The 24,188-nt window shown below is 42.0% G+C and overlaps 1 protein-coding gene across 2 annotated transcripts; it reads right to left on the reverse strand.

The window, feature by feature from the left end:
• Nucleotides 1–551: 551 nt before the first annotated feature.
• CEP76 (centrosomal protein 76) lies at nt 552–24,129 on the reverse strand. 2 transcript variants are annotated; one of them, XM_018556835.1, is made up of 12 exons: nt 23,905–24,129; nt 22,276–22,431; nt 19,512–19,593; nt 17,123–17,347; nt 14,084–14,269; nt 13,022–13,119; nt 12,202–12,330; nt 9,981–10,169; nt 8,835–9,001; nt 8,248–8,581; nt 1,696–1,913; nt 552–840 (listed from the first exon to the last, which is right to left on the reverse strand). In XM_018556835.1, the coding sequence occupies exons 1-12, from the start codon at nt 23,953–23,955 to the stop codon at nt 702–704; spliced, it is 1,974 nt and encodes a 657-aa protein (XP_018412337.1). In that variant the 5' UTR covers nt 23,956–24,129; the 3' UTR covers nt 552–701. The 2 variants fall into 2 exon arrangements, with proteins under 2 accessions (XP_018412337.1, XP_018412338.1); XM_018556836.1 differs by having other exon boundaries at nt 19,503–19,593.
• Nucleotides 24,130–24,188: the final 59 nt, after the last annotated feature.

Consider the following 24,188-nt stretch of genomic DNA (forward strand, 5'->3'; position numbering starts at 1 on the left):
GTTAATATACAACCCCCATGGTTTAAGCGTGGGGGTACCCTGATGTGACAGATCTGTCATTTTTTTATAGGTGGTGTGTTGCTATGTGGCAATTCTTTGATACTAAGTATTTTAAGGATTGTGGTTTGCTAGAATTCAAATCTCATGAGTGCCTCGATACTTCTTTTCTTTATGTGTTAGGGGTTATTCTGTATTAATAGGTTCTTTAGTTGCACTTCAGTGGGTATATAGTGCTGAAAATGTGGTATAACAGCAATACCACTAGCTCTATAGTCAAAGCTCCAACTCAGCTAAAACACCATTGGGGGGAATTTATCAGACTTGGAGCAGATTTTCACGGCAACCAATCAGCTTCTCGGTCTCATTTTCAAATCTTACCTGAGCAAACTGGACAGATTCTGATTTGTTGCCATGGACAACTGCTCCACATTCTGTCTGCTCCAGTTTTGATAAATTCCCCCACATGTGCATATCACTACAGTCATAACACATATTTGTATACATCCTAGCTTTATACTGTACTTCACATTGATAACACAAATCACACTTTAATGAAAAGGTGACCAAAATATTTTATTATAAAACAATCTTAAGGTGTACCAAAATAGACATTCATAGATATATGTATTTTAAATCTAAATGCAAATAAATATTACAAGTGTTGATGTTTAGATGGGCAGCACTTAATGAATTGGTTTATGTCACAATACAGAGCGATATTTACAAGCAAACATAATCCATACAGCACATGCTGATTCCGGGTATGTGAAAACTCGCACGCGAACTGCAATTCGCATCTGATCCCCACGACAGCCAATTATTTCTTCACAAAGTGGAGAACTGTAAGGAAATATACAAAGTTTACTGTTTAATTTCGACATTTTCCTAATGGTGTCTTACAGGAGATTTCCACAAACAGTACCAAACCTTTCTTTATTTTTTTTCCATTCATCAGCTCCTTATTAAACCTTAGTTAACCATGATCATCCCTAATAACTCCTTCTCCCACTTCTCACCTTATCGATTTAATTTTCTATTTTTGTTTTTTAAACAAATGCTTGACCTTTTTTCATTTTGTTCATAAATGTATTATTTTATTTTTCATTGGCTAATATCTTTGTAATGCTTTGTCCCAGAAAGGCAATGTTAGTGCCATTAGAAAAGGGACACATTATTGAATACAATTTAGACTTTTTATCCAGGCTTTTCATTGTTGGTGAAAACATTGGTCAAAGTAGAAAATAGTGCTTTTATCATTTAGGTTCATACCGTTTTGTTTTTAGATTGAATAGAAAAAAATATATATTTATTATGTTGTTATCTTAAGTATTGCTACTTATTGCTGAATAAAACAGACCCATAGCAGATCTGTAAATATTGCTTTGATCCATAACTGGTATACAGGTGTCAGAGCTGAAGTGGTTAATATTTTACTCATGGGGTATAGGAAACGTGATCTTTGATAAAACCGAGTTCATGTGTGGCCAATTGAGACATTTGGGTCTCTTTGGCCATGAGGATAAAATTCCGATTCCATTCTTACAAAGGATGAAAACATGGGCATCTGTTTTAGTTTCTGCAATCTGTTTAAATATTCATATACAGCCACTTTATTTATATAGCCTGTTTAAAAATAGCCTGAATGAAAGCACAAGTGATGTATTATATTACCTTAGAATAAAGAAACATTCTTACCGCATACACGTAGCAAACGCCCTCCTTGCATTTCGATGCACGAAATGAATGGGGAACCCTTTAAAAGTGTGTCCATCGGGTACTGCTCTTTGTATGGCATCTTGAAATTCTTCATTGCCAGCTGAGATGCCTGTACAGCGCTCCATCTCATATGCTGCCAGAGCAGGTGATAACAGGTAGGATAGCTGATCTTCCCAAACTGTAGCGAGGCCTAGATCCTGTTGAGGAAAAGGAATAAACACATGCACCAAAAAAAAAAAAAAAAAAAAGGTTTAAAACTACAAAAATTTAGTTGCAAACATTGTTTGGGTTTGTCACAAGAGTTTAACATTGCAATAGTGTTGGTCAGTCTTAGGTAAAGTATATCTAAAGCCAACATTTCTTTTCCATTTTGGATAGAGTAAAGAATGATTAAAACTCCTGTTGGGATTTTTGTCATCTGTGTTTAAGAGATGCATTGAAAAGATTGCAGATACTACAGGAAGTAAATCTCACTTAGTTGTCACTGGAACAAGTGTCCCCATTGGAAGATTTGCCCTCTATTCCTGTGTTAGTGGCAACTTCAAATTTTAGATTTGCCCTCACTTTCAGTCCCGCCGTATGTCCACTTTTGTGGCTAAATTAAGAGAACGCGCCTACTTTATATTTGTTATGTTCCCATTCACACAGCAGAACTCAGAAGGGAAAGCTAGGTAGGATTTTTAAGCAAGTAAAACTCTAGTAAAAAGGTAAGCAGCCATTTTTAAATATTTTTCTATGCAATGTTAAGGAGCTGAGGAGTTCAAATTACACTAAAGTCAGAAGTTAATTCTTAGAAATACATTCAAGTACCTTAACTAATAACAATAATGTATCTTATTTGTGCATCACTCAGCTGTAGATCCTCAAATCATCTCTGAATTGGTGCTGACACTGTCCTTCCTTCCGGAGGGTGGCTACTTTTTTCCCCATGGTCCCTGTGTGTGTTGTAATGTAGTCACCGCTCCAAGCTTGCTCTCATGATGGACTACAATCTCATGTTTAGTTTACTAATTTGTATTGAGATTGTAGTCCATCACGGGAGTGAGCTTGGAGTGTTGACTACTTTACAACAACACAGGGACCACGGGGAACAAAAGTAGTCACCCTCCAGAAGGAAGGACAGTGTCAGCATGAATTCAGAGATGATTTGAGGATCTACAGCTGAATGATACACAAATAACATACAGTTCTGCTATTAAAGTGCTTGAATGTATTTCTAACAGAACTGTACGTTGTTTGTGTATCACTCAGCTGTAGATCCTCAAATCATCTCTCAATTGGTGCTGACACTTTCCTTCCTTCTGGAGGGTGGCTACTTTTGTTCCCCATGGTCCCTGTATATGTTGTAGAGTAGTCACCGCTCCAAGCTCGCTCGTGTGATGGACTACAATCTCAGTACAAATTAGTAAACTAAACTTGAGATTGTAGTCCATTAAAGGAGCGAGCTTGAAACGATGGCTACTTTACAACATACACACAAAGACCATAGGGAACAAAAGTAGCCACCCTCCAGAAGGAAGGACAGTGTCAGCACCAATTCAGAGTTGATTTGAGGATCTACAGCCGAGTGATACACAAATAAAATACAGTATTGTTAATAGTTATGGTACTTGAATGCATTTTTAAGATTTAACTCCTGAATTTAGTGTCACTTTAGTGTTTGGCATAATTTACCCTGTCTGTACTGTGCTGGCAGATATCATTATCAGTTGTAAACTAGACTTGAATGATACTTGAATGCAGTCTGTCCTAACAAAAGGGTAAAGATCTCAAGGCTTGGGTGGTACATTGTATGTTAATGCACTTTGCCTCAACCTCTCCCACTATGAAATTGTTTAGGGCAGCTTGCAGCCCAGCCCGCCTAAAGGCCTACCCAAAAAAATAAAAACTATTTGTTACATTATTTTTATGTATGATATGTGTAGGAGACTACAAAAATGTCATAGTGGGAGTGTGTTTCTCAACATGATGTCAGGAGTAGTGAGCCTTATTCTAATGTTTCTCACAAAATGCTATCTTTAGCTGAAAAATGATCAGCCTCAGAGCCTTTGATACAAATGGACTGGTTAGTGTTCAGTCACACATGGCTGGAAAACAATTGTCATTGTCATTATTGAGAGTAAACATTTGGCTCATATTACTGAAGTTATGACTGTCCAAGAGATACAGGACTGGGATAAAGCACTCAAAGAACTGACCAACAACAAACAGATTGTCAATCGACAAGCAGACAAGGGTGGGGGCATAGTCATCCAAAATCGCGACGGCTATATCAAAGAGGCCTTACGACTTTTGTCCGACACTTAGCAAAGACTACGCTCAGACCCCTCACCCCAATTCCTCTCCTCCCTTAAAACCCTCACTGATAAAGCCTTCGAAGAAAAAATCATCACCAAAAAAGAAAAATTGTTCCTCTGCCCTCCACAACGTAATACACCCTTTTTCTACCACCTAACCAAGATCCACAAAAACAGCACCACACCTCCCAGCCACCCCATAATATCCAGCATTGAGAGCCTCACCAGTGGCCTTTCCCATTATGTTGATCACTTTCTACAACCCATCGTTACCACCCTACCTTAGAGATTCCGGACATCTTATCGAAACACTACGTCACTACTCCTGGGAACCTTCATACCATTGGGTTTCCCCCGATGTATGCTCACTTTATACTTCCATCCCTCATGAGGTAGGCCTACAAGCGTTACAATATTTCTTATCCCAGCAACCTGAGGTCCACCACAAGCAGGCACAATTCATCCTCAATTCTACCAAATTCCCTCTTTAACACAACTATTTCACCTTCATAGAGAATTCCTACCTCCAAATTCAAGGCACAGCTATGGGAGCTAATTACGCCCCAAGCTATGCAAATTTGACCATGGGACTCTAGGAAGAGTTCCATATTTGGCGAAACAACCCATTCGCACGCCACCTCATCTTTTTTGGCCGTTACATAAATGATATCCTCATCATCTGGGACGGCACACCAGACACCATCCAGGAATTCGTAACTCCAACCCCTCTGGACTAAGTTTCACCCATGTCACCGGCCAGTGTAGTTTAGTCTTCCTAGACCTCGAACTCACACATTCCGAAGGAAAATCATCACCAAAACACACTTTAAACCTACTGCTGGCAACTCTTATCTTCCCTTTAAGAGTTGCCACCACCCCCTCTGGAAGCACAATGCCCCCAAAGGCCAATTTTGGAGAATTAACAAGAATTGTACCAACAAAGAGGACTATGTCCAGCAAAGCCATATCCTGAAAGACAAATTTCTCAAAAAAGGCTACCCAAAACACCTCATTACTAAGGCCCGTGAGCAGTTCATCACAACTGTCCGCAAACCACCCTCTAAGAAACAAGTCGACCAACAGCCAAAAAAAACAGCTTGCTTCATCACCCCATTCAATAACAGGTACAAGGCCATTGAAGCCATTCTCCGCCGGAATTGGCATCTACTACTGTGCGACCCCCAATTAGGACCACTACTCCCACCTAAACCTTCTGTCATTTTTTAAAAAGCCTGCAGCGTCAAAAATATAGTGGCCCCTAGCAAAGTTTCCACCTTTAAACCAAAACTCAGACAGACACTCTTGTTCAACAACAGGACAGGGGTGCACAAATGCAAGAAACGGCAATGCCTCACGTGCCAATTCATCTCCCACGGCCAATCCTGCTTCCACGACAGCGTGGATAACAAATTCACAATCACCAAGTTCATCACCTGTGCCCACGATCATGTCATCTACTGCCTACAATGCCCTTTCAACCTACTCTACGTAGGCCGTACCATCCGCCCCCTCCGCAAGCGGATTGGGGAGCACAGGAGATTCATCGAAGATGGCTGTACTGAACATAGCGTCCCACGCCTCTTTCTCCAAAAACACCAGAAAAACACAGCATACTTGAAAGTATTTGCAATAGAACAAATACCTGACAACCTACCACCCGCTGAAAGATTCCACCGTCTTTGCAAACAGGAGACATACTGGATCTTCAAATTAAACACGCTGTCACCTCACGGTTTAAATGAGGAACTAACCCGGTCTCACCAGACTTTCTGAGTGTTCCCAACACTCTATCTCCCCACGGACACGGTGTGAGTAACCCTTCCCGGACACCGTGCTCCACCCCCTTAGCATCGGACTTGCTCTATATGGCTTGAGCCGCAACACTCCCACTACTCGCATCCAAAAGCAAGCTTCCGACAGACACAGCCCCCACTGGGCTGCGGGGAAGCAGCAGCGCGAGTCCACCTCCGCTCCTTTTGGAACTCACAACCCCCTCCACAGTCAGCACGTTCCCGAGCAGCCGTGCTCTGTGACATCCCGGCAGCCCCACTGCCCTCCAGTCCTCGTTCCGGCACAACATCGCTCCTCAGCGCCAGACACCGGATTCTTCCGACAGGACCCCTGTGTCAGAAGCCACCCAGAGGATCACCCCACGGCCCTCCATTCAGGCACAACACTGGCCGCACCTTCGTCGCTGACATCCTGCCTTCGCTTTCTCCACGCTGAGTTTCAGAAGTTCACCCCTTTGTTGCCTACCACTCTACCTCACCTCCTTGCCACTCAACCTTTGTGTCTCCATCAGGTTGTACTACAACACCACCCAGCAAGAGAGGGGCTGATCCCACCGCCCCACTCCACCCTGCTTGCTACAAGCGAGTGCTCACCCAGCCACAGGTGAGTACACCACTTTCATTCATAGCTTGCTCCACCACATTTATTGTGCCAGGTAGTGGTGCTTCCGTTTCCAATTTTTGTTTCTTACAGGACTGGGATAACACTGCTCAGACAGCCAGCAAGCATGTTTTCTAGCCAATGTCAAACACAACAAATGACCGTATCCCTACAAATGGAGGTCTTACATCATTTATTTATATAAATACTGTTTCGAGTCAAAATGTGCTCATTTATGAAAAGTACTTTACATCATTATGTGATAGAGTAGTATTACATTGTACACACTCCAGAAAGGCATTGCAATTCTCATATGAACCAGCTCACCTTTTAAAATTACTTTTGCCATGTGATGTAAAGTGTCGGCACGAGCCATCTGGGATCTAATAACCCAGCGCAAATAGCACATGCTTTATAGCAAAAAAGAGATTGTCATTCCTTCTCAAAATACTAGTTCCTGGTTGGTAGGGTAAACTGAAATTTATTTTTCCATGCACTGGGATAAGCATGCAAATGAGTCTAGAGGGTTCACACAAGCCTGATGTGTCGGAATTACAGGAAGACCTGCTGGAAAGCATCCACCACCGGTTAGAGAATATTGCAACTACATCCGCTTCCTAGACTACAGAGGTAATTCCGCTACAGGAAACAGTTGGAACCCAATGGGGGTTCCAGGGCCTGTGGCTACAACTAGACTAACAGGAGAACCGCCACAACAGGAACATTATACGCTTGTATAATGAAAACCATGAAACCACCAGCAACAGCGACCTCCACCCTAGTGTTATTGGCACATAAAACACACTGCTGGGAAGGCCAGTGATGGAACCCATGGAAGAGTCCATAAAAATCTGCAATCAGGATTCCCTGAGATGTGGTCGGTAGGGCCCATTGCTGCCAGTAGAAGGAGGAGATCCTTTCTAAAGAGAAAGTCTTGGACTTTGATAGGGTGCAGCTATCCCGATATCCCACTTTACTTTGCTGGCAGGTAGGGTTTCTCAGCTCATCTCTCAACTATACCCCCCTATTCTCTTGAACCAGAAGTATACCACTACGCCCCATTACATTTCCAGTTGTAGAACTGTGATTTTGAGGCACTGGAAGTTCAGCTTTTCCCCTTCCATTAAAGAATATAATCACTGAAAACACCCATCCCCAATCCATGCAGGAACTGACAGCCTCACTCCATGATGGATATGAATAATACATCTATACTTTGAGCATCTGAATTGCTTTTATGGGCTTTGCTCAATTTAGGAACTTTCTCTCATAATATCCACCATCACTCCCTCGACCAGGAATCTGTGCTGTTTTCCTTACAGGGACACGCGCCCCTCTTTCCTATCCCTTGCCAGTAGGACCTTACAATCTATCCTCCTTGTATGATCCCAGGCTCACCGCTTTCGTCTCCTGGTCTATTCTTTCCCTCTTCCTCTTTCCCACTGTAGGACATGGGATGACCTGAATACTAACCTCCCCACACTACAATACCCTGACATTCCACAATCCTGTATATATGTTTAACACATCAGCGAAAACACCACAACGATCAAATCCTGGAGTTTGTAAAATGAACTAACAATTGTCGGTGATTGCACAAGCTTTTACATGTCTTTGTATACTTGGACTTCTATATCCCTTTCTGTATGTAAAAAATGCTTAATAAACCTTTTAAAAAAAAACCCACAGCGGTAATAAGTTACATTTAGATATGTAAAAAGCTCTTTCATAAACAACTACATTTATATGATTATATGAGCCATCAACATAACATTGCTTAGCATGCACATACACACTGTACAGGAGACATTCACACAGCCATTAAAGAAATATTGGATGTTACCTTTCTGTGCTCAGACACGAGAACTCGCAGCTGCAGCTCAATTTCATTACTTTCTGTAGCAGCATCAATCAGGGAGCTGCAGAGTGGAGGGAATGGAGGGAGAGAGGTAATGGACCCTGGCGAACAAACAGATTTAATTGCCTCCCCGCTCATTGGCTTCCACCTGGACTCATCATGCAGATCAAATACACACAGATCAACAGAATCTGATGGCTGGCAATTGGCCAAGAAGCACTGATGGTTGAAAATGCAACCGATGGTTTGGTATGGATAGAGAGGCTTAGGCTGCACCACTAAGGGAGGATCATCTGGGTTGATGGGTTTATGAATGTATCTGCATGATTAGAAAACCAAGACATTAAAATGCAAATAAACGTACTATGAACAAGAACAAAATGCTATGAAGAACTGATCACAAATCTATCCTAAATGCAGGGATTATCTGGTACTTAGCTGAGCTAAGCTCTCTCAGTATTTTTTAGTACAGCAAAACAGTACATTATTCACATTTAAAATGCGTGGCCATTTTCTAAAAAAATAGTAAACTTTAAATATTTTTTGACTAAGTACATGTGTCTGGAATTTACCTTTGTCCTGTCAAACTTTCCCAGAAGGTCATTGCTCCATCTGTAGCACAAGTCATTACCCACGTGTGAGCCACTCCTCTTCCTTTAGTACCGACACACACATAGGCTTCCAGACCAAAACCGAGGAGAAGACTGCACAGAAGATTGCAATGGTCTTCACAATCGCCCTTTAAAAAAAAAGGGAAGATGCTACATTTACCTAAATGGGTAAACTACTCAGTGAAATACATGACTATCTTAAGTAGGGATGCACCTATATTTACCTTTTGGTACTTGCCAATACTTCTGCTAGCATGGAGCCGGCCGCCCAGGCAAACAGGAAGCCGGGCGGCGAGTCATTACCCCCGCTTGGCTTCTTGATTGCTGATTGCCCGGGAAGCTGGCTTCACAGCCAATTAGCAGCGAGCCGGCTTCCTGGTCAATCAGGAAGCTGGGTCATTACTCGCCGCGCGGCTTCCTGATTGGCCGGCAAACCGGCTCGATGTCATTTGGCTGCCTCGATGCTGATTGGCTGGATTCCCAGGCAAACAGCATGGGGCAAGCTTCCTGGCCAATCAGAAAGTCGGGCAGAAATCTCCCTCTGACCGGGTGTTCCGATAAGTATCGGAGCATTTGGGCGAGTACGAGTAAAAATACTCGGTATCGGTGCATCCCTAATTTTAAGACATAATTCAAGAGCATAGAATTATCAATAATAAAGCACAACTTATAATGTAGTGCCTAAAAGGAGAACTGTCTGCGTTTCCCTACTAACCAGATCAAGAGATGTGAAGTCACCAGCACTCCAGACATGTAATTGCATCTCACAAGAGTTATTGTGAAGAAAAGCTTCAGAGACAACAGAACCGACGTTTCCGAGCCTTGCAGGGTCCCTTTCTCAAGGCAACATAGAGTGGTCATGCATCACTTGATCTTGTTTTGGTGTGGCACCACAAGCACTATCCCTTCGAGCACCCACCTATTGTTTGAAGGTCTTGTACCGCCAGGACTGCAGCTTCATATATGAACTGAATTCCTGCTAACTAGTGTTCTTGAGGCTGACTAACTGGTTTATATACACAACCGACCTTTTACCAATCATGTGTCTTTATGTTACCAATAGTTACAAATTAAAGGGGAAAAAACCCCAAAACAAACCACACTTACCTTATTTCTAGAAAGGAAAGCCAGCATGGTGCACCACTGCTCTTGTTTGCCACCTCCACCAACCACTGTGGCCTTCTCATAGCCCAGAACATTTACAAATCGTGCAGCTTGTCGGGCGGTTTCAAGAAGACGGCCAGCTCTCAGAGGGCGGACATAGCAGCATACGGGTCGATTCACCCAGTTTTCATCCTTAGAAGAACAAATATCTTTAAAATGCTAAATATTACTGTTGAATGCTTTAGTATATTCAATGTGAAGCATACATTTAATTAAAACGCCCAACAGACATGTCAAACTCAAAGTAAAACTCATGTATTAAGAAGGGGATGTACTACAGAGACAAGTCTATAATTGTGCCACTTTATAGAGCATTGGTTCGGCCTCATCTGGAGTACGCAGTCCAGTTTTGGTCACCAGTATTAAGAAAAGATGTCCTTGATCTGGAGAGGGTTCAGCGGAGGGCAACTAAACTAAATTAGGGGAATGGAGGACCAGAGCTATGAGACAAGGCTCATAAATTTAAACATGTTCACGTTGGAAGTAAGGAGATTAAGGAGGGATATGATTTTCATGTACAAGATGTTCAATGGCAACAGCAACATTGGCAACAAACTCTTTAAAGGAGAACTATGAGTGCTTCTCACTCACCTCATAGTTCTAGCCGACCTGTGACAATGAGACTGTCACAGGTCGGCTCAGTAAATCGGGAGGTGAGCGAACACATACCGGCATTCGCTCACCTCTCGATCCTGTCACGGTTCTCTGCCATGACAGGGGGAGGGGCTGGATTCCCCTCTCCCCGCTCCTATCTGCCAGCGCTGACTGGCAGAACGGACGGGGGACGGGTACAGCTGGCTCTTCCTCTAGATAGGCAGAGCCAGCTGTCACTCACGCAGCTGGGCGGATCCCGTCGTCTAAGTTGGGATCCGCTCCGGCTGCGGCGTCTCAGTATACCGCGAGCTGTAGCTCGCGGTATACTGAGCTTAGGGTAACGGGAGGACGCTAGTTTGTGTCCTCCCGTTACCCTAAGGAGAACTATGGGGAAAAACACTGACCCCATAGTTCTCCTTTAAGATTAACTCCGTTACAAAAACCAGAGGCCACCACCTAAAATTGGTGAAAAACAAATTCCAGCACAAGGGGCGAAGGGGGTTCTTCATGGTAAGAGCGTTTAGGGTCTGGAACTCAATGCCACAGGCAGTGATTTCAGCCAGGAGTATGGAATTGTTCAAGAAACTCTTGGATGATTTCCTGAGGGACCGTAATATCCAGGGGTACAAGTACTCCTAAGAAAGAGATGATGCGTGGACCTATATGGGTTGGACTTGATTGATTTATGTCTTTATTCAACCCCAAATACTATGCAATTATGTAACTATGTAAAACCATTCAAATCTAATTAGGATAAGTCTACAATTGATTCCTTTTTGGAAGTACTGTGTCTCCCCCGAAAATAAGGCCAGTCTTGACATTTAAAATTCAGTTATATGTGCAGCTACCCCGAAAATAAGACCTAGCGCTATCTACAGGGATTTCTGCAATATAAGACCTACCACCGAACTAGGTCTTATTTTTGGGGTAGGTCTTACTTTCGGGGAAACGCGGTATTTAGCAGTGTATGTCATGAATTATTACCTGGCTATTTTTAAAATATTTTAACTGTAAACCTAAGAAGAAGTTTAACCTTTAATGATCTGCAGAACGGCTTAGGGTCTAACTAGGTTCCTGCACTGGCTGAAACTCATACAGAAAGAGACTTGTGTGTCCACTTGTAGACACTTAATTGAAAAGCAAAATACAGCTCATAGGCTACAGTAACATAGGGAGGGGAATTTATCAAAGCCGGAGGGGACAAAATCTGGAGCAGATTTGCACTGCAGCCAATCAGCATCTCTCTCTCATTTCCAAATCTAACCTGAGCAAACTGTAGAGAGATGCTGATTGGTTGCCATGGGCATCTGCTCCAGATTCTGTTGGCTCCAGTTTTGATAAATTCCCCCCAGGGACTTTAACAATCTGGAATGTTGTCACTGGCAAAAAAAATAACGTACAACTGTTTCTCCAAACAATTATTGCACAATAGGCAACTACTTCCTTTTTTGCTTCACCCAGTGAAATAAACTGAATAAATTACATGAAAGATCTTGCAATGGTGAGAGTATAATCAGGATTATGTATATAGGAGTTAGTGGAGCAGACTTGCAATCTCTGCTGCCATTACCTGTGCAAAGATCTTAACTAGCCTGGAACTGTGAGAAGGTCGGATCTGTAAATATTCTCTCCACCACTGTTTGGCATATACCAGGAACAACCGCTCTTTCTCTGCTGTCTTCTGTCGCTCTAATGTAAGCTGAAAAATTACAATTGATATATATTTTTAACTACAGAAACTTTAAGTATGGAAAATCGAACATATACATTTCTTGAACAAGTAGATTCTCCTAGTCATTTTTCGTTTACACCAACAGAAACCAAAAAGGGACTTTCCCTGATTGCTATGACTTCGAAGAGGTAAGCAAATCATATTGCGATCCACTTGTAAATTTGGGACTTCATAGGTTAAGGATTGTTTGCTAAATAATGTGTTAAATTTCTTTCTTCAATCCCTGAATTAAAGTTGAACGCAGCTTGCAAAGCAGATAAAACACACATATATGACCTGTTATGCTTTCCAACTGTAATTCTGTAAGCAAGTCTTGTGATTCACACATCTCTTTACACTACATAAATGGATAGATGATTTCACTTATTTTAGTCACAGAGCTTCCTCTGTCATTTGATTGCTACCAGGACAATGAATCAGCAGTGAGATGGTGCTGGCTCATTGCTCAATGAGCAGGCTGAAGGAGGAGAGGTGACAAGAGAAGCTGTAAAGTTGAACTGGAAGAAAGGGGTGCCACAGAAATGTGCCAATCACAAGACTGCCTACAATCCTTTGGCAGGTAAAACAGTTTAGGTGCATGTGTATTTAGTCAGTCATTTCCCTGGAGTTTATCTTTTAAATGATAAGATTATTAGTATGATGTATTTAGAACACGTACCTGAGTGTTGACAATCTCTGAAGATAGTGTTTGCTTTAGATGTGGATACAGCTCCAGTTTCACATTTAAAATTCCCACAGAAACTTTACACTCAGCCCCTTGTGTGCAAAAATGAAAACAAAAAAACATTTTCAATCTAGGTATTTAAAACCTACCTCCATCTAAAAACAAACAAACTACCTTTGTAGTGGGGCTACCCCTGCACTGCATGGGTTAACTGCTTGTTGTTGTACTCTTTCTATATATTTAAAATATAATATTTTTATAATAAAGCAAGCCTTTGGGCTATTTACTAATTATATTGGTTGAAGTCTAACCTCTTTCCACCTCACTATCCTTAATGAGGTGGTTTTTGTTTTGCAAATTGTAATGTATTGCATATGTCTAATCTAATATATAACAATTAGGTTTGGTGCAAACACACACATATATGTAAATCGGATACGTTGTGTAGTCATCATTATTTTAGATATAAAAACATTGTGGAAGGAAGCCACTAAAGAATTGATAATGTCACACAGGGAATCTCACCAACGCCATGGAGCTCCACAGTGGGATTCGTCACTCCCCTTTCCACTCCCAACACCGAGCGCCATTCCATAAAGTGAGAGGCCACTAGAGTGGTTTCTCCAGAAATGTCTGTCTTGATTAATACCATCTGTACTGGATCACAGATCGACAGAAGGGTGGTTCCATCGGCCATTCTGCTCCCATCCCCTGAAAAAGAAGCATTCAATGAATGAATAGGCATTCGGTCAGACAAAGAAATCTATATATTTAAAATATAATATTTTTATAATAAAGCAAGCCTTTGGGCTATTTACTAATTATATTGGTTGAAGTCTAACCTCTTTCCACCTCACTATCCTTAATGAGGTGGTTTTTGTTTTGCAAATTGTAATGTATTGCATATGTCTAATCTAATATATAACAATTAGGTTTGGTGCAAACACACACATATATGTAAATCGGATACGTTGTGTAGTCATCATTATTTTAGATATAAAAACATTGTGGAAGGAAGCCACTAAAGAATTGATAATGTCACACAGGGAATCTCACCAACGCCATGGAGCTCCACAGTGGGATTCGTCACTCCCCTTTCCACTCCCAACACCGAGCGCCATTCCATAAAGTGAGAGGCCACTAGAGTGGTTTCTCCAGAAATGTCTGTCTTGATTAATACCATCTGTACTGGATCACAGATCGACAGAAGGGTGGTTCCATCGGCCATTCTGCTCCCATCCCCTGAAAAAGAAGCATTCAATGAATGAATAGGCATTCGGTCAGACAAAGAAAAAAAAAAAGCTTTAACTGGCCATTTTGATGTAACTAAGGTATTTAGTTCAGGTCACTGTTGTCAATAATAGACATCAACAAAAAGGAAAACAGATGGATGATTTAAATGGCAGATAGTTTTCTGTTAAAATGTTTTTAAATGATACATCTGTACACAAGCTATATGTTTTCAAATCACAAGTTCTTCAGCAGGTCATTATTTCTTATCTGCCACAGAAATGCAAATTTGCAACCGTACCATCAATTTTAAGTCAGTCATATCTTATAAAGTAAAAATAAAATAAAACCCTCATCCCCCTGTTCTTTTAATGCCTTCCCAAAAAAATCTGCAAAAACCTCAAAGGGTAATTACACTTTTGTTTCTGTAAATATGAAGAAAAAAAAAAAAAGTCAGTTTAACTACCATTTAGGTTTTCTTTACTGTAGTATATATAGCTTTCTATTGGTTAGTTTTTGCTTCCACATTGTTTTTGGGCTGTGTCTTTTTTCTAACAGCTGCCATTTTGTTTTCCAGTTGGTGTTTAAGGAAGTAAGGTAGTGTTGTGAGGTTGTGGGTGAGCTCATTTCCTACTGCCTACAACTCCCGGTATGCGTTAGCAGACTTTATTTTCATATTGCCATGTGATTGGTGTTAGGCTGTGCATTCTTGAGGGTATACGCACTGAGATTGGACACAGCCCATGTAACCAACAAGATGGTTGGACCTAATGATGTAGACACATCTGCAAATGCAGAGCAGCAGCATTTGCACAAGGAAACCGTACACAAGCCAAAACAATGCGGTGTGTGCTAGCCAATGATGGGTAATCTCCAACCTAGGAGGACAATGGGCAAAAATAATAAAAGGGGGGATATTTAAAAATTAATGCAAATGAAAAGACTTTTCTAATAACAAGAAAGCACGTTTGCTTTGATTTTCTAAAGCAGCGGTTCTCAATCCCTGGGTCGCGACCCTATCGGGGATCGAATGACGTTTTGCCAGCGGTCGCCTAGTGGCTCCGTCCGGGAGAGAAACCCTTCTCTATATTTTTTTTTTTCCCTGACATCGGGGCCGCCGCAGCAGAGGGAGACCTGAGGTTCTCCATCAGGTCCCCTTCTAGTGATTGGCAGCAGCAGTGGGCGGGTGCAATAGCTAGTTTGCTATTGCAAAGTGAAATAGCCGATAGGAATCTAGCTATGCATTCCTAATGTGTTGTGTTTTTTTTTTTTTATTCTGACGGCGTACATAACGCGGTTATATCCACAGTGCAGCTACCAAAAAGATTGTGCTTTCTACTCTCTCTCTCTCACAATCTGCTCAGGTAAGCCTGCACCCCCACATGGTGCTGCATTAATGTATTGCTGGGGTAGTGGGATTTGTAGTCCTCTATAGCTGATGGTACATTGTGCTGTATATGTACCATCAGCTATAGAGGACTACAAATCCCAGCAATAATACATTATACGGCGCAATGGAGAATAACACTATCTATAGAAGAATACATCAGATCCCAGCAATAATACATTATATACAGCGCAATACAGAATACCAGCAGCTACAGAGGACTACAAATCCCAGCAATAGTACATTATAGTATAACACCTCTGTAGCTGGTGTTATTCTGCTTTGCGCCTTATAATCATTATACAGCACACTGCATAATACCACCTACTATAGATGACAACTCCCAGCAATAGTACATTATACAGCGCAATGCAGAATACCACCAGCTACAGAGGACTACAAATCCCAGCAATAGTACATTATAGTATAACACCTCTGTAGCTGGTGTTATTCTGCATTGCGCTGTAGAATGTATTATTGCTGTGATTTGTAGTCCTCTGTAGCTGGTGGTATTCTGCATTGCGCTGTATAATGTACTATTGCTGGGAGTTGTCATCTATAGTAGGTGGTATTATGCAGTGTGCTGTATAATGATTATAAGGCGCAAAGCAGAATAACACCAGCTACAGAGGACTACAAATCCCAGCAATAGAACATTATAGTATAATGGACTATTGCTGAAATTTGTTGTATTCCTTTATTTTAGATAAATATTCTTAAGGTAGATAGAATTTTAAAAAAATCCTTCGTAGTTGCCAGGCTGTGTCTAGGGGTATGTCAGGCCCATACACAGGACAAGTGTGCACCAGAGGAAACCAATGACTCCAAGTATTGAAGCCAATCTAGCAGGATAACAGTCAGGACAGTAGCATTTGCAGAAGAGTTCAGCTGTGGTAGCCTACTTATTTCCTCACGACATGACTCCTGAAAATAGGTTGTGGTAACTTTGCAAGATAATTAAATTTTCCCTTCGCTTAGTGAATTAGGTGAAGCTCTGCTGACGTTGATCTTCTGAGCATTTGCAAGCACAAATGCTGTTTTTTTATTTTCCTTGCATATTTAAATTTTCGCCACATTCATGGAGAAACAAAGGCACAGAAAAAAAATCTACCTCATCCATCCATGCGCTAGACACTGAGCTTTATACTGAAAACAATTTGTACCTACATATCTCCTACTGCACCATAGCACCGAGCTGGAGTAATGGTGTGAGAAAAGGTGTGGCCAAATATTTTCTCATCTCCAACATACAATGGGGTCTATTCACAAAAGGGTGAAGAGTTTGGAGAAGGCAGGAGAAGTGAACAATCTAGGCCAAAATAGCTGATTTGGAAAAGTTCTCCAATTCAGCTCACTTTCCAGTTCTGCTAATGTGGCCTACATTGTTCACTTCTACTGCCTTCTCCAAACTCTTCACCCTTTTGTGAATAGACCCCTGTGTAATATCCAAGGAAAGTGAGAATATTTATGCAACAAACCTAAACTGTCTTTGTGCAGTTCCAGCAGAAATTCATCCTGGAAGTCAGGCTCGCAAGCACACGGCACTGGTTTGGAGCGGAAACGCTGGTTTCTAAAGTGCAAGTGAAGGGTGAAGGTAGAGCACACCTGACCAGGAAGAGGCTCTGCTTCCTGAAGATGCTCAAGAAAAGCTTTTCCACCCAAGACCTGGAGATGAAGATATCTACGGGATGAGTCAATATTAGCTGTGGAAGACATCAAAATACAAATTATCATTACAAATAATTGTCGTATTCCTCTCCTACACACACGAGATATGTTATATTGCATATTGAAAATGACTTAAGATAATAACATTTGATTATTTAAAGAATGAAAGGTTAATGAGTTATATAGACTGGAATTTGAGAATGTAAAACTCAATTAAAAAAGCCTTTCCTCAGGTGAACAAGTTTTACACAATCGGTTCCTATCATGTTATAAGAGCAGTAATGTCTTCTTTAAAATAAAAAGTTGTTTACAATATCATACTAGCAGGTTGGAGGACCAGCAAATATACATGTCCTCTGATATGCTATTCTGCATGGGTTGTTTAGTCAATTTGAGAGATGCACCCCAAAAGAAAAGCAGCCCACTGAAACACTGGTAACCCACACTGACAAGCACCTTCCAGTCCTTCCATGCCCAGTATAATGTGGAATTACCAATTTTGTTTTCATGTATGGAAATATTTACAGTAAACATATCTGTGAAGCCTCTCCCCCCCCAAAAAAAATACAACAACTTCAGACATCACATTTAAAGCAGAACTAAAGCAGCAGTAAATGATCTTTTTCTTAATCCAAAAACACTCTGAAACTGTTAAAACAAGTTAAAAAAAGGAGCATGCATGGCCACTTGCAAATCTTTAACCTTTTGCTTTATTAACATGCCAACTTGCAGAGGCTGTTCCCACTATCTCTCCTCAAAATTAGCGGGAAATGAAGAAAGAACTCCTTTCATTCTTTGCCAAGAACCTGGTAGCTAGTACGGAAGTTGCATCCTTACCTAATCTCTCCTCTCTTCTCACTTGATTGACAGCTACATTTAGTGTAACATGTGGCTTTTAAAAGAGCAGAAAACCGGGGTGGACCTGTGAGGAGCCCCGACTCCTATGCAAATATAAGAGTAAAATGACATACGAAGAGGGAGATGTAGAAAGCCTATGACCTCTAAGCTGCGCAGTCAGGAGAGATAAGGTAATGGGGTCATAGAAAAATGCTACTTTCTGCTGTTATGCCTGCAAAGCAGTTAGGAGACCTATTGAGAAGTATACCTGCATTATTTTAACTTGGAATTTAAAAGTTCTGCTTTAATGCATCACTGCAATAGTCATTATTGTGTTAAGGGATTTGCCCCTTGAATCAGACTTCCCTAGCATAATGATCACACAGTGAGAGACCTCCGAGACAACCTGTATACATAGAATTAAAAACGTAAAAGGCTACTAAACAGGCACCAGGATTGACACGAATCTGTCATCTACAGGTTAGCATTTTCATCCAGGAAATAGATGCTAAACCTGAGCGATCCTGGAAAATCATCTGCTAAGATCTGCTTTAGGAATCCAAGCAGACCCCTGAAGTTGTTTTTAGGCTCTAACTATTATATGCAATATGCATAAAGTATTGGGAGCCCAGAACAATGGCATGTTTTATCTATGTCTCAGTGAAATAGGGCAAAGCCACTTTCTATTTCACCTTAAAACTGAACTCCGGGCAGATATAAAATAAAGTTATTTCTTTACTTTAAATGCAGCAAGGGAAAGTTCTCTAATTTATCCTGACATCAGCCTTATGTAATCCATTACACAGCAGCACTCAGGCTGGGAGAAGGATGCTGCTACTTGTACATGTGCTGCTTAGGAACAATCAGAGTTGCAATCTCATGAGCCTACTCCTTCTCCTTTACTATCCAACCAGAAGGGCTTGTGTGTGTTTAGACTCAACATTTTTCACCAAGCTATGACGCTGCTGCAGTGAAGGTCAGAAATCTGGCAGTGGTGTTTAGCACGGGTGTCTGGATGACATGAATGACTGTCCAAAACTACAAATCCTTTGGAAGGTAAGACGGTTCTCATATATGTACCTTAGTTTTGAATGTTGTTGTTTGCCTGAAGTTTAGCTTTAAAATCGCTTGTATGTCCCTTTACAATATGCCAAGGAATTAAAGGCGAAAGGTGAATGGAAAAGAATCCTAAAAGCTCTGCCAGCTAAATTTCTATTACTCTCCAGAAAATCCAAGACATTTTGATCAAAAGCACACAGACAGATCCATGTACACATGGCATGTGCCAAATGGTTTTGATTGCAAGCATTGCTACAAGAAAAAGAATTAAAATGCACTTTAGTACAAATGTACTTGGCTTACTTTTCTTCGGTGTCTGTAGCTGTTTATCAACAAAAGGTGTTGCTGGTTTTGGAGTTGAAGTGAGTTCTCTTGAATGGTCACCCTACATAGGAAAGAAGATACAGACAAGATTATACACCCAGTGTCTTATTGCTGATCCAACCTGTAAGTAGAGAATTTTGAGAATGTAGGGTAAAGCACAGCAGAAACTACAGCTGGACTTCCATGCTCTTCAGAAAAGGGCTGCTGGCTCTGAGGATCGGGTGAGTATAACCGTAGCCCCACTGCATGGGTTGATACAATTTGTGCCTGGACTTCTTCTTTAAAGTGTTTTGTGTTCTATTGAAAGCTCCAACTACCTCACTGCCGGGTACTTACGAGTTGGAGATTTAGACTGCAAAACACAAAGACTGACGGAGCTCTGTACAGATGCATTTTAACAATATTCAGCAGGTGGTAAACTCGACGAGTATTGTGAAAACACTATGCACGCATGCGCACCGCAACTGTACAGAGCTCTAGTCTTTCTGAGCACCGGAAGTGAGGTAGTTGGAGATCTCAATGAGTTGGAGCTTTCGATAGAACACCGGCTCCGAGGGTCAATTGAGTATAACTTTTTGACCCTAGGCAAAGACGAACTATTAACCTTTGCAGGGCGAGGATAGCAAAGGTTAATAATAAATGTGTGCCCAGAGTTCTTCTTTAAAAGTGTATGTGTGTCAGGTGTTAGACATCTGAGCTGTTAAAAATGTTCAAGTGCTTGTACAGACTTTATTTACCAAGCTTTGTATAGACTTTGAAGAGGAAATACTGTACATCTTTCAAACATTCATTGCTGTCCCCCATAGGGTAGATAGTTACTGTCATCTAGGAGCAGCCTACTGGCCTTCTGTCACCTCAAGAAACCATTGTGCTTCACACCAGCATAAAATCCAGGCTACCTATAGATCCAGCACCACTCACCTCCATAGGTAATAATAACCTGACAGAAGTTCTAACTCTTTGCCACATATCTAAACAGAAGTGCTTTGTTACACAGTCTGTTGCAGACCTTACTAAGATATTTCAGGCACTCCTGTCCCACTTCCAGATAAAAGTCTGCAATGAGCACCATTGGAAAAGGAAAACAAACAGTCATAGTACAAAAGGCTTTACTGTAGGTTATGTACTGAAAGGCAACCTTCAACATTTTGGTTCACTAAATGCAAAGGACATAACAAGACAGATACCTAAAAACTGCTGAAGTGTTTAAAGCGATCTACAGACATGAAATCATCATTGCACAATCCCAATGATGATGTTTAGACATGGAAACAAAGGGGTGGTGAAATTGTTTTTAAAAAATTACTTGTCCAAGGACTAAAGCGGGGACCCAATCTACTTGTCCTGATACAAAAAAATTATTTTAACCAAACTTGTATTTAAATAAGGTCTTTATTGATAGCAACTTAGAAGACAGACCAATACCACTCTCTGAGGGGTATATATGTGGTAGTGTATGTTTCACTCATTTGTCACATCTCTGCCCTAATGAAGGGACTCTGCGCGGTCCCGAAACGTTGAATTATGCGATATGTGTGACGTTTGGTCCAAATAAATGGACGTTATTTTGTAAACTTAATTTGCCGAGTGCTGGTGATTTCTATCCTACATAGACCTAAAAATACTTTAAAAGCAGCCAACAAACACAAGTAGATAAACAGAACCAAATTATTATATAACAGTCCTGGTGTCCTGTGTGTGTGTCAGCAGTCCCTGTACATTACACGACAGTCCTGTTTGTGAGGGCACTAGAAATGTCAGCAGTCCCTGTCCAATATATGACAGTCCTGGTGACCTGTGTGTGAGGGCACTACAAGTGTCAGCAGTCCCTGTCCAATATATGACAGTCCTGGTGACCTGTGTGTGAGAGCACGACTGTCAGCAGTCCCTGTCCATTATATGACAGGCCTGTTTGTGAGGGCCCTACAAGTGTCAGCAGTCCCTGTCCAATATATGACAGTCCTGCTGACCTGTGTGTGAGGGCACTACAAGTGTTAGCAGTCCCTGTCCATTATATGACAGCCTTGGTGTCCTATGTGTGAGGGCACGACAATTGTCAGCAGTCCTTGTCCATCAAACTTGTCAGTCCCAGATACACACAGCTACACACTGGGACTTACCCGAGCTGCCGAGACCAGAGGCAGAGGCGAGGAGGAAGGTGTGGGGCCCTCCGAGGGCGGTCAGCTGAATTACTGCTCTGAACAGATTGTGTGCAGTCTGAGCTCCGGGACAGGCTCATACAAAGAGGGAACAGGGACTGAAGGGGTTAATGAACAGGCCACATCCAATGGGAGGATGGAGATTAAGGGGTTAATGTATAGATGTGCAGGATAAGGGAGGTGAAAGGGTTAATATACAGGTCTCAGTGCAGATAAACAGGAGAGGAGGGGGGCTGAAAGCGTTAAAAGTATTTGAAACTATTTTTTTGTGCTGCTGCTACACTTTGTTGCACCGGGATGTAATGAAAAGATGGCTCATCCATTCATTAGTTCTTGTACTCTCCGAAAGCCCCCACTGTAAGAGGAAGGGGAGGGCTCGGCAATGTAAACATTGTCATGTGATCACTGTGATAACCAATCACAGGACACAGAGCTGGTCCCTCTGCAGATCGGCTCTGTGTGTGTGTAAAGCCACGGCTCTCTATGGTCTAATGACAGCGGAAAGCAGCGGCTTCAGCTTGCTCGCAGGAGGGCTAAAAAGTTTGAAAAAATGGCAACTGGCTCGTGCCCCCTGGCACACTTACCCCCAGGAAATGCAGCTCTTTCATGACGTCATCTACAATTCCTCTCCTTCTCAAGGCTTTCATCAGATCTTCCTCTGCGATATTATGGCTTCCATCGTCAAATTCATCTCTTAATGTCTCGGCCAGGACCTCCCTGATTTTACCATGAACATCCATCTAAACATAGGAAAAAGAGAAGCTGTCAAAATCATTGATACACTTCTGATAGTAAAATCCCACAATTTACAACATACCAGGAACATGAAAGAGCAATGCCAGGAAAGAAAACTGCTAGTGTTAGCCTGTAAACATTGGACCAGTGATAAACTCCGCCATTACGCTCAATTTACCTTATTGTCAATTTTATATAATCCACTGCAACCAGAATCTAGATAGCTCCCTACATGTCAAGTGGATATGCCCACTATCTAAATCTTTCTGGATGGGCCAGGTTCAAACTTCTAAAGAGAAATAACACTTTCCCAGGTGAATTTGGGGAAATGGAATTACCCCTTCCAATCTGCACCCTCTCTCAACTCCCCACCTCCTTACCTGTCAATGAACACTCCTTCACCTCCGCACCCGTATTTTAAATTCCACTCACAAATGGCGAGCAGTCATTGATCAGTGCGGTCACCTGACCAATTAGACTGGAGGAAAAGAGATTAAATCTCAAACTGTAAAAGGGAATCTCTACTGTTAGAGCAGTAAAATTGTGGAACTCCCTTCCTTATCTCCACAGGTAGTGGTATCAGCTGAGAGTAAAGACACATCCGAAAAATGTTGGGACGCCTTCCTTAGTGAATACAATATACAGGGGTATGGGGATTCTTAGCTATATCTAGATAGATAGAACTAGATGGACCTGTGTTTTCAACCTTGAGACTCTGTTCACACATTAGCGGTTTTCTGCGCAGAAATGCACTAAAAAAATAAATTCCAATGTATCTTGTTCACACTTGCGCGACACGAAAACGTGCATTGCGCAAAAAAAATCTAAGCGCGATATTCTGGGAGGATTCCAGGTGTTCTGGCTATAGTAATAGCCGCAAACGTGTGGAATCCGCACCTATTAACACTTGTGCGTTTTCATGCTGCGCAGTTTTCCGGGCGGAAAACGCACACGCTATGTGTGAATGGAGACTAACAACTATGCAAGCATGCCCAGAGCAGTAAGCTGCCACTGCTCACCTGAAGCCACGCTGCCATCATCCCTTCTAATGTAATTAGGAGCCCACTGTCTCTTCCCTGATGACACGTATGCGTTGCAGCCCATCATTGGGGGACAGCTGCAAGGACCAGGAAGAGTCAGCCGCCCCAGATGACGCACAGCATTCACATTTTCTTTAAAAATGACCCGGACTCTTGATATGGGAAACCCAGGAGGCTGCAAGCAGCTTGGGGATTACATCATTAGTGCCTAAACAAGGAATCTGGAAGTGGGGGACAACTTTATGTTTTAAAAAAAAGGCTGAAAGCATATTTTGCAGTTGTGTAGAATGAGGGGGCGGGGGGGGGATGCATATTTGGGAAAGCAGGTGAAGGTCTGCTTTAAGAATATGTAAATTCTTCAATACCCATAGCCAGGCCACAATCCCCTTTACAGACAATGTCCTATTGGAATGTCAGGTTCCTGCCTCTGGTACTCACCCTGTGGAGCTGCTCATGGATGACTTGTCTGAGTTCGGGACGTACAGACATGTTGCAGGCGTTAGTCGTTTATCAGATATGTGCCTGTCTCCCCATACTGGAGCTGTGTACACCTCTCTGGTATCTGCAGGCTCTTCATGTATTCTGCGAGGAGTCCTGAGGACTCTGTTCAGCTGCAGAAAGCGGCAAAACTCCCGGGAAGGTGTCTGTCGCTGCCTGAGTACATTTCCAGTCAGGCAACAGCCGGGACTACTACAGTTTGAGGACCCACCAAAGGCCCCGCG

Source organism: Nanorana parkeri, unplaced genomic scaffold (genome assembly GCF_000935625.1).
Source record: "Nanorana parkeri isolate BGI_ZX_2015 unplaced genomic scaffold, ASM93562v1 scaffold255, whole genome shotgun sequence".
NCBI classification, from domain to species: domain Eukaryota; kingdom Metazoa; phylum Chordata; class Amphibia; order Anura; family Dicroglossidae; genus Nanorana; species Nanorana parkeri.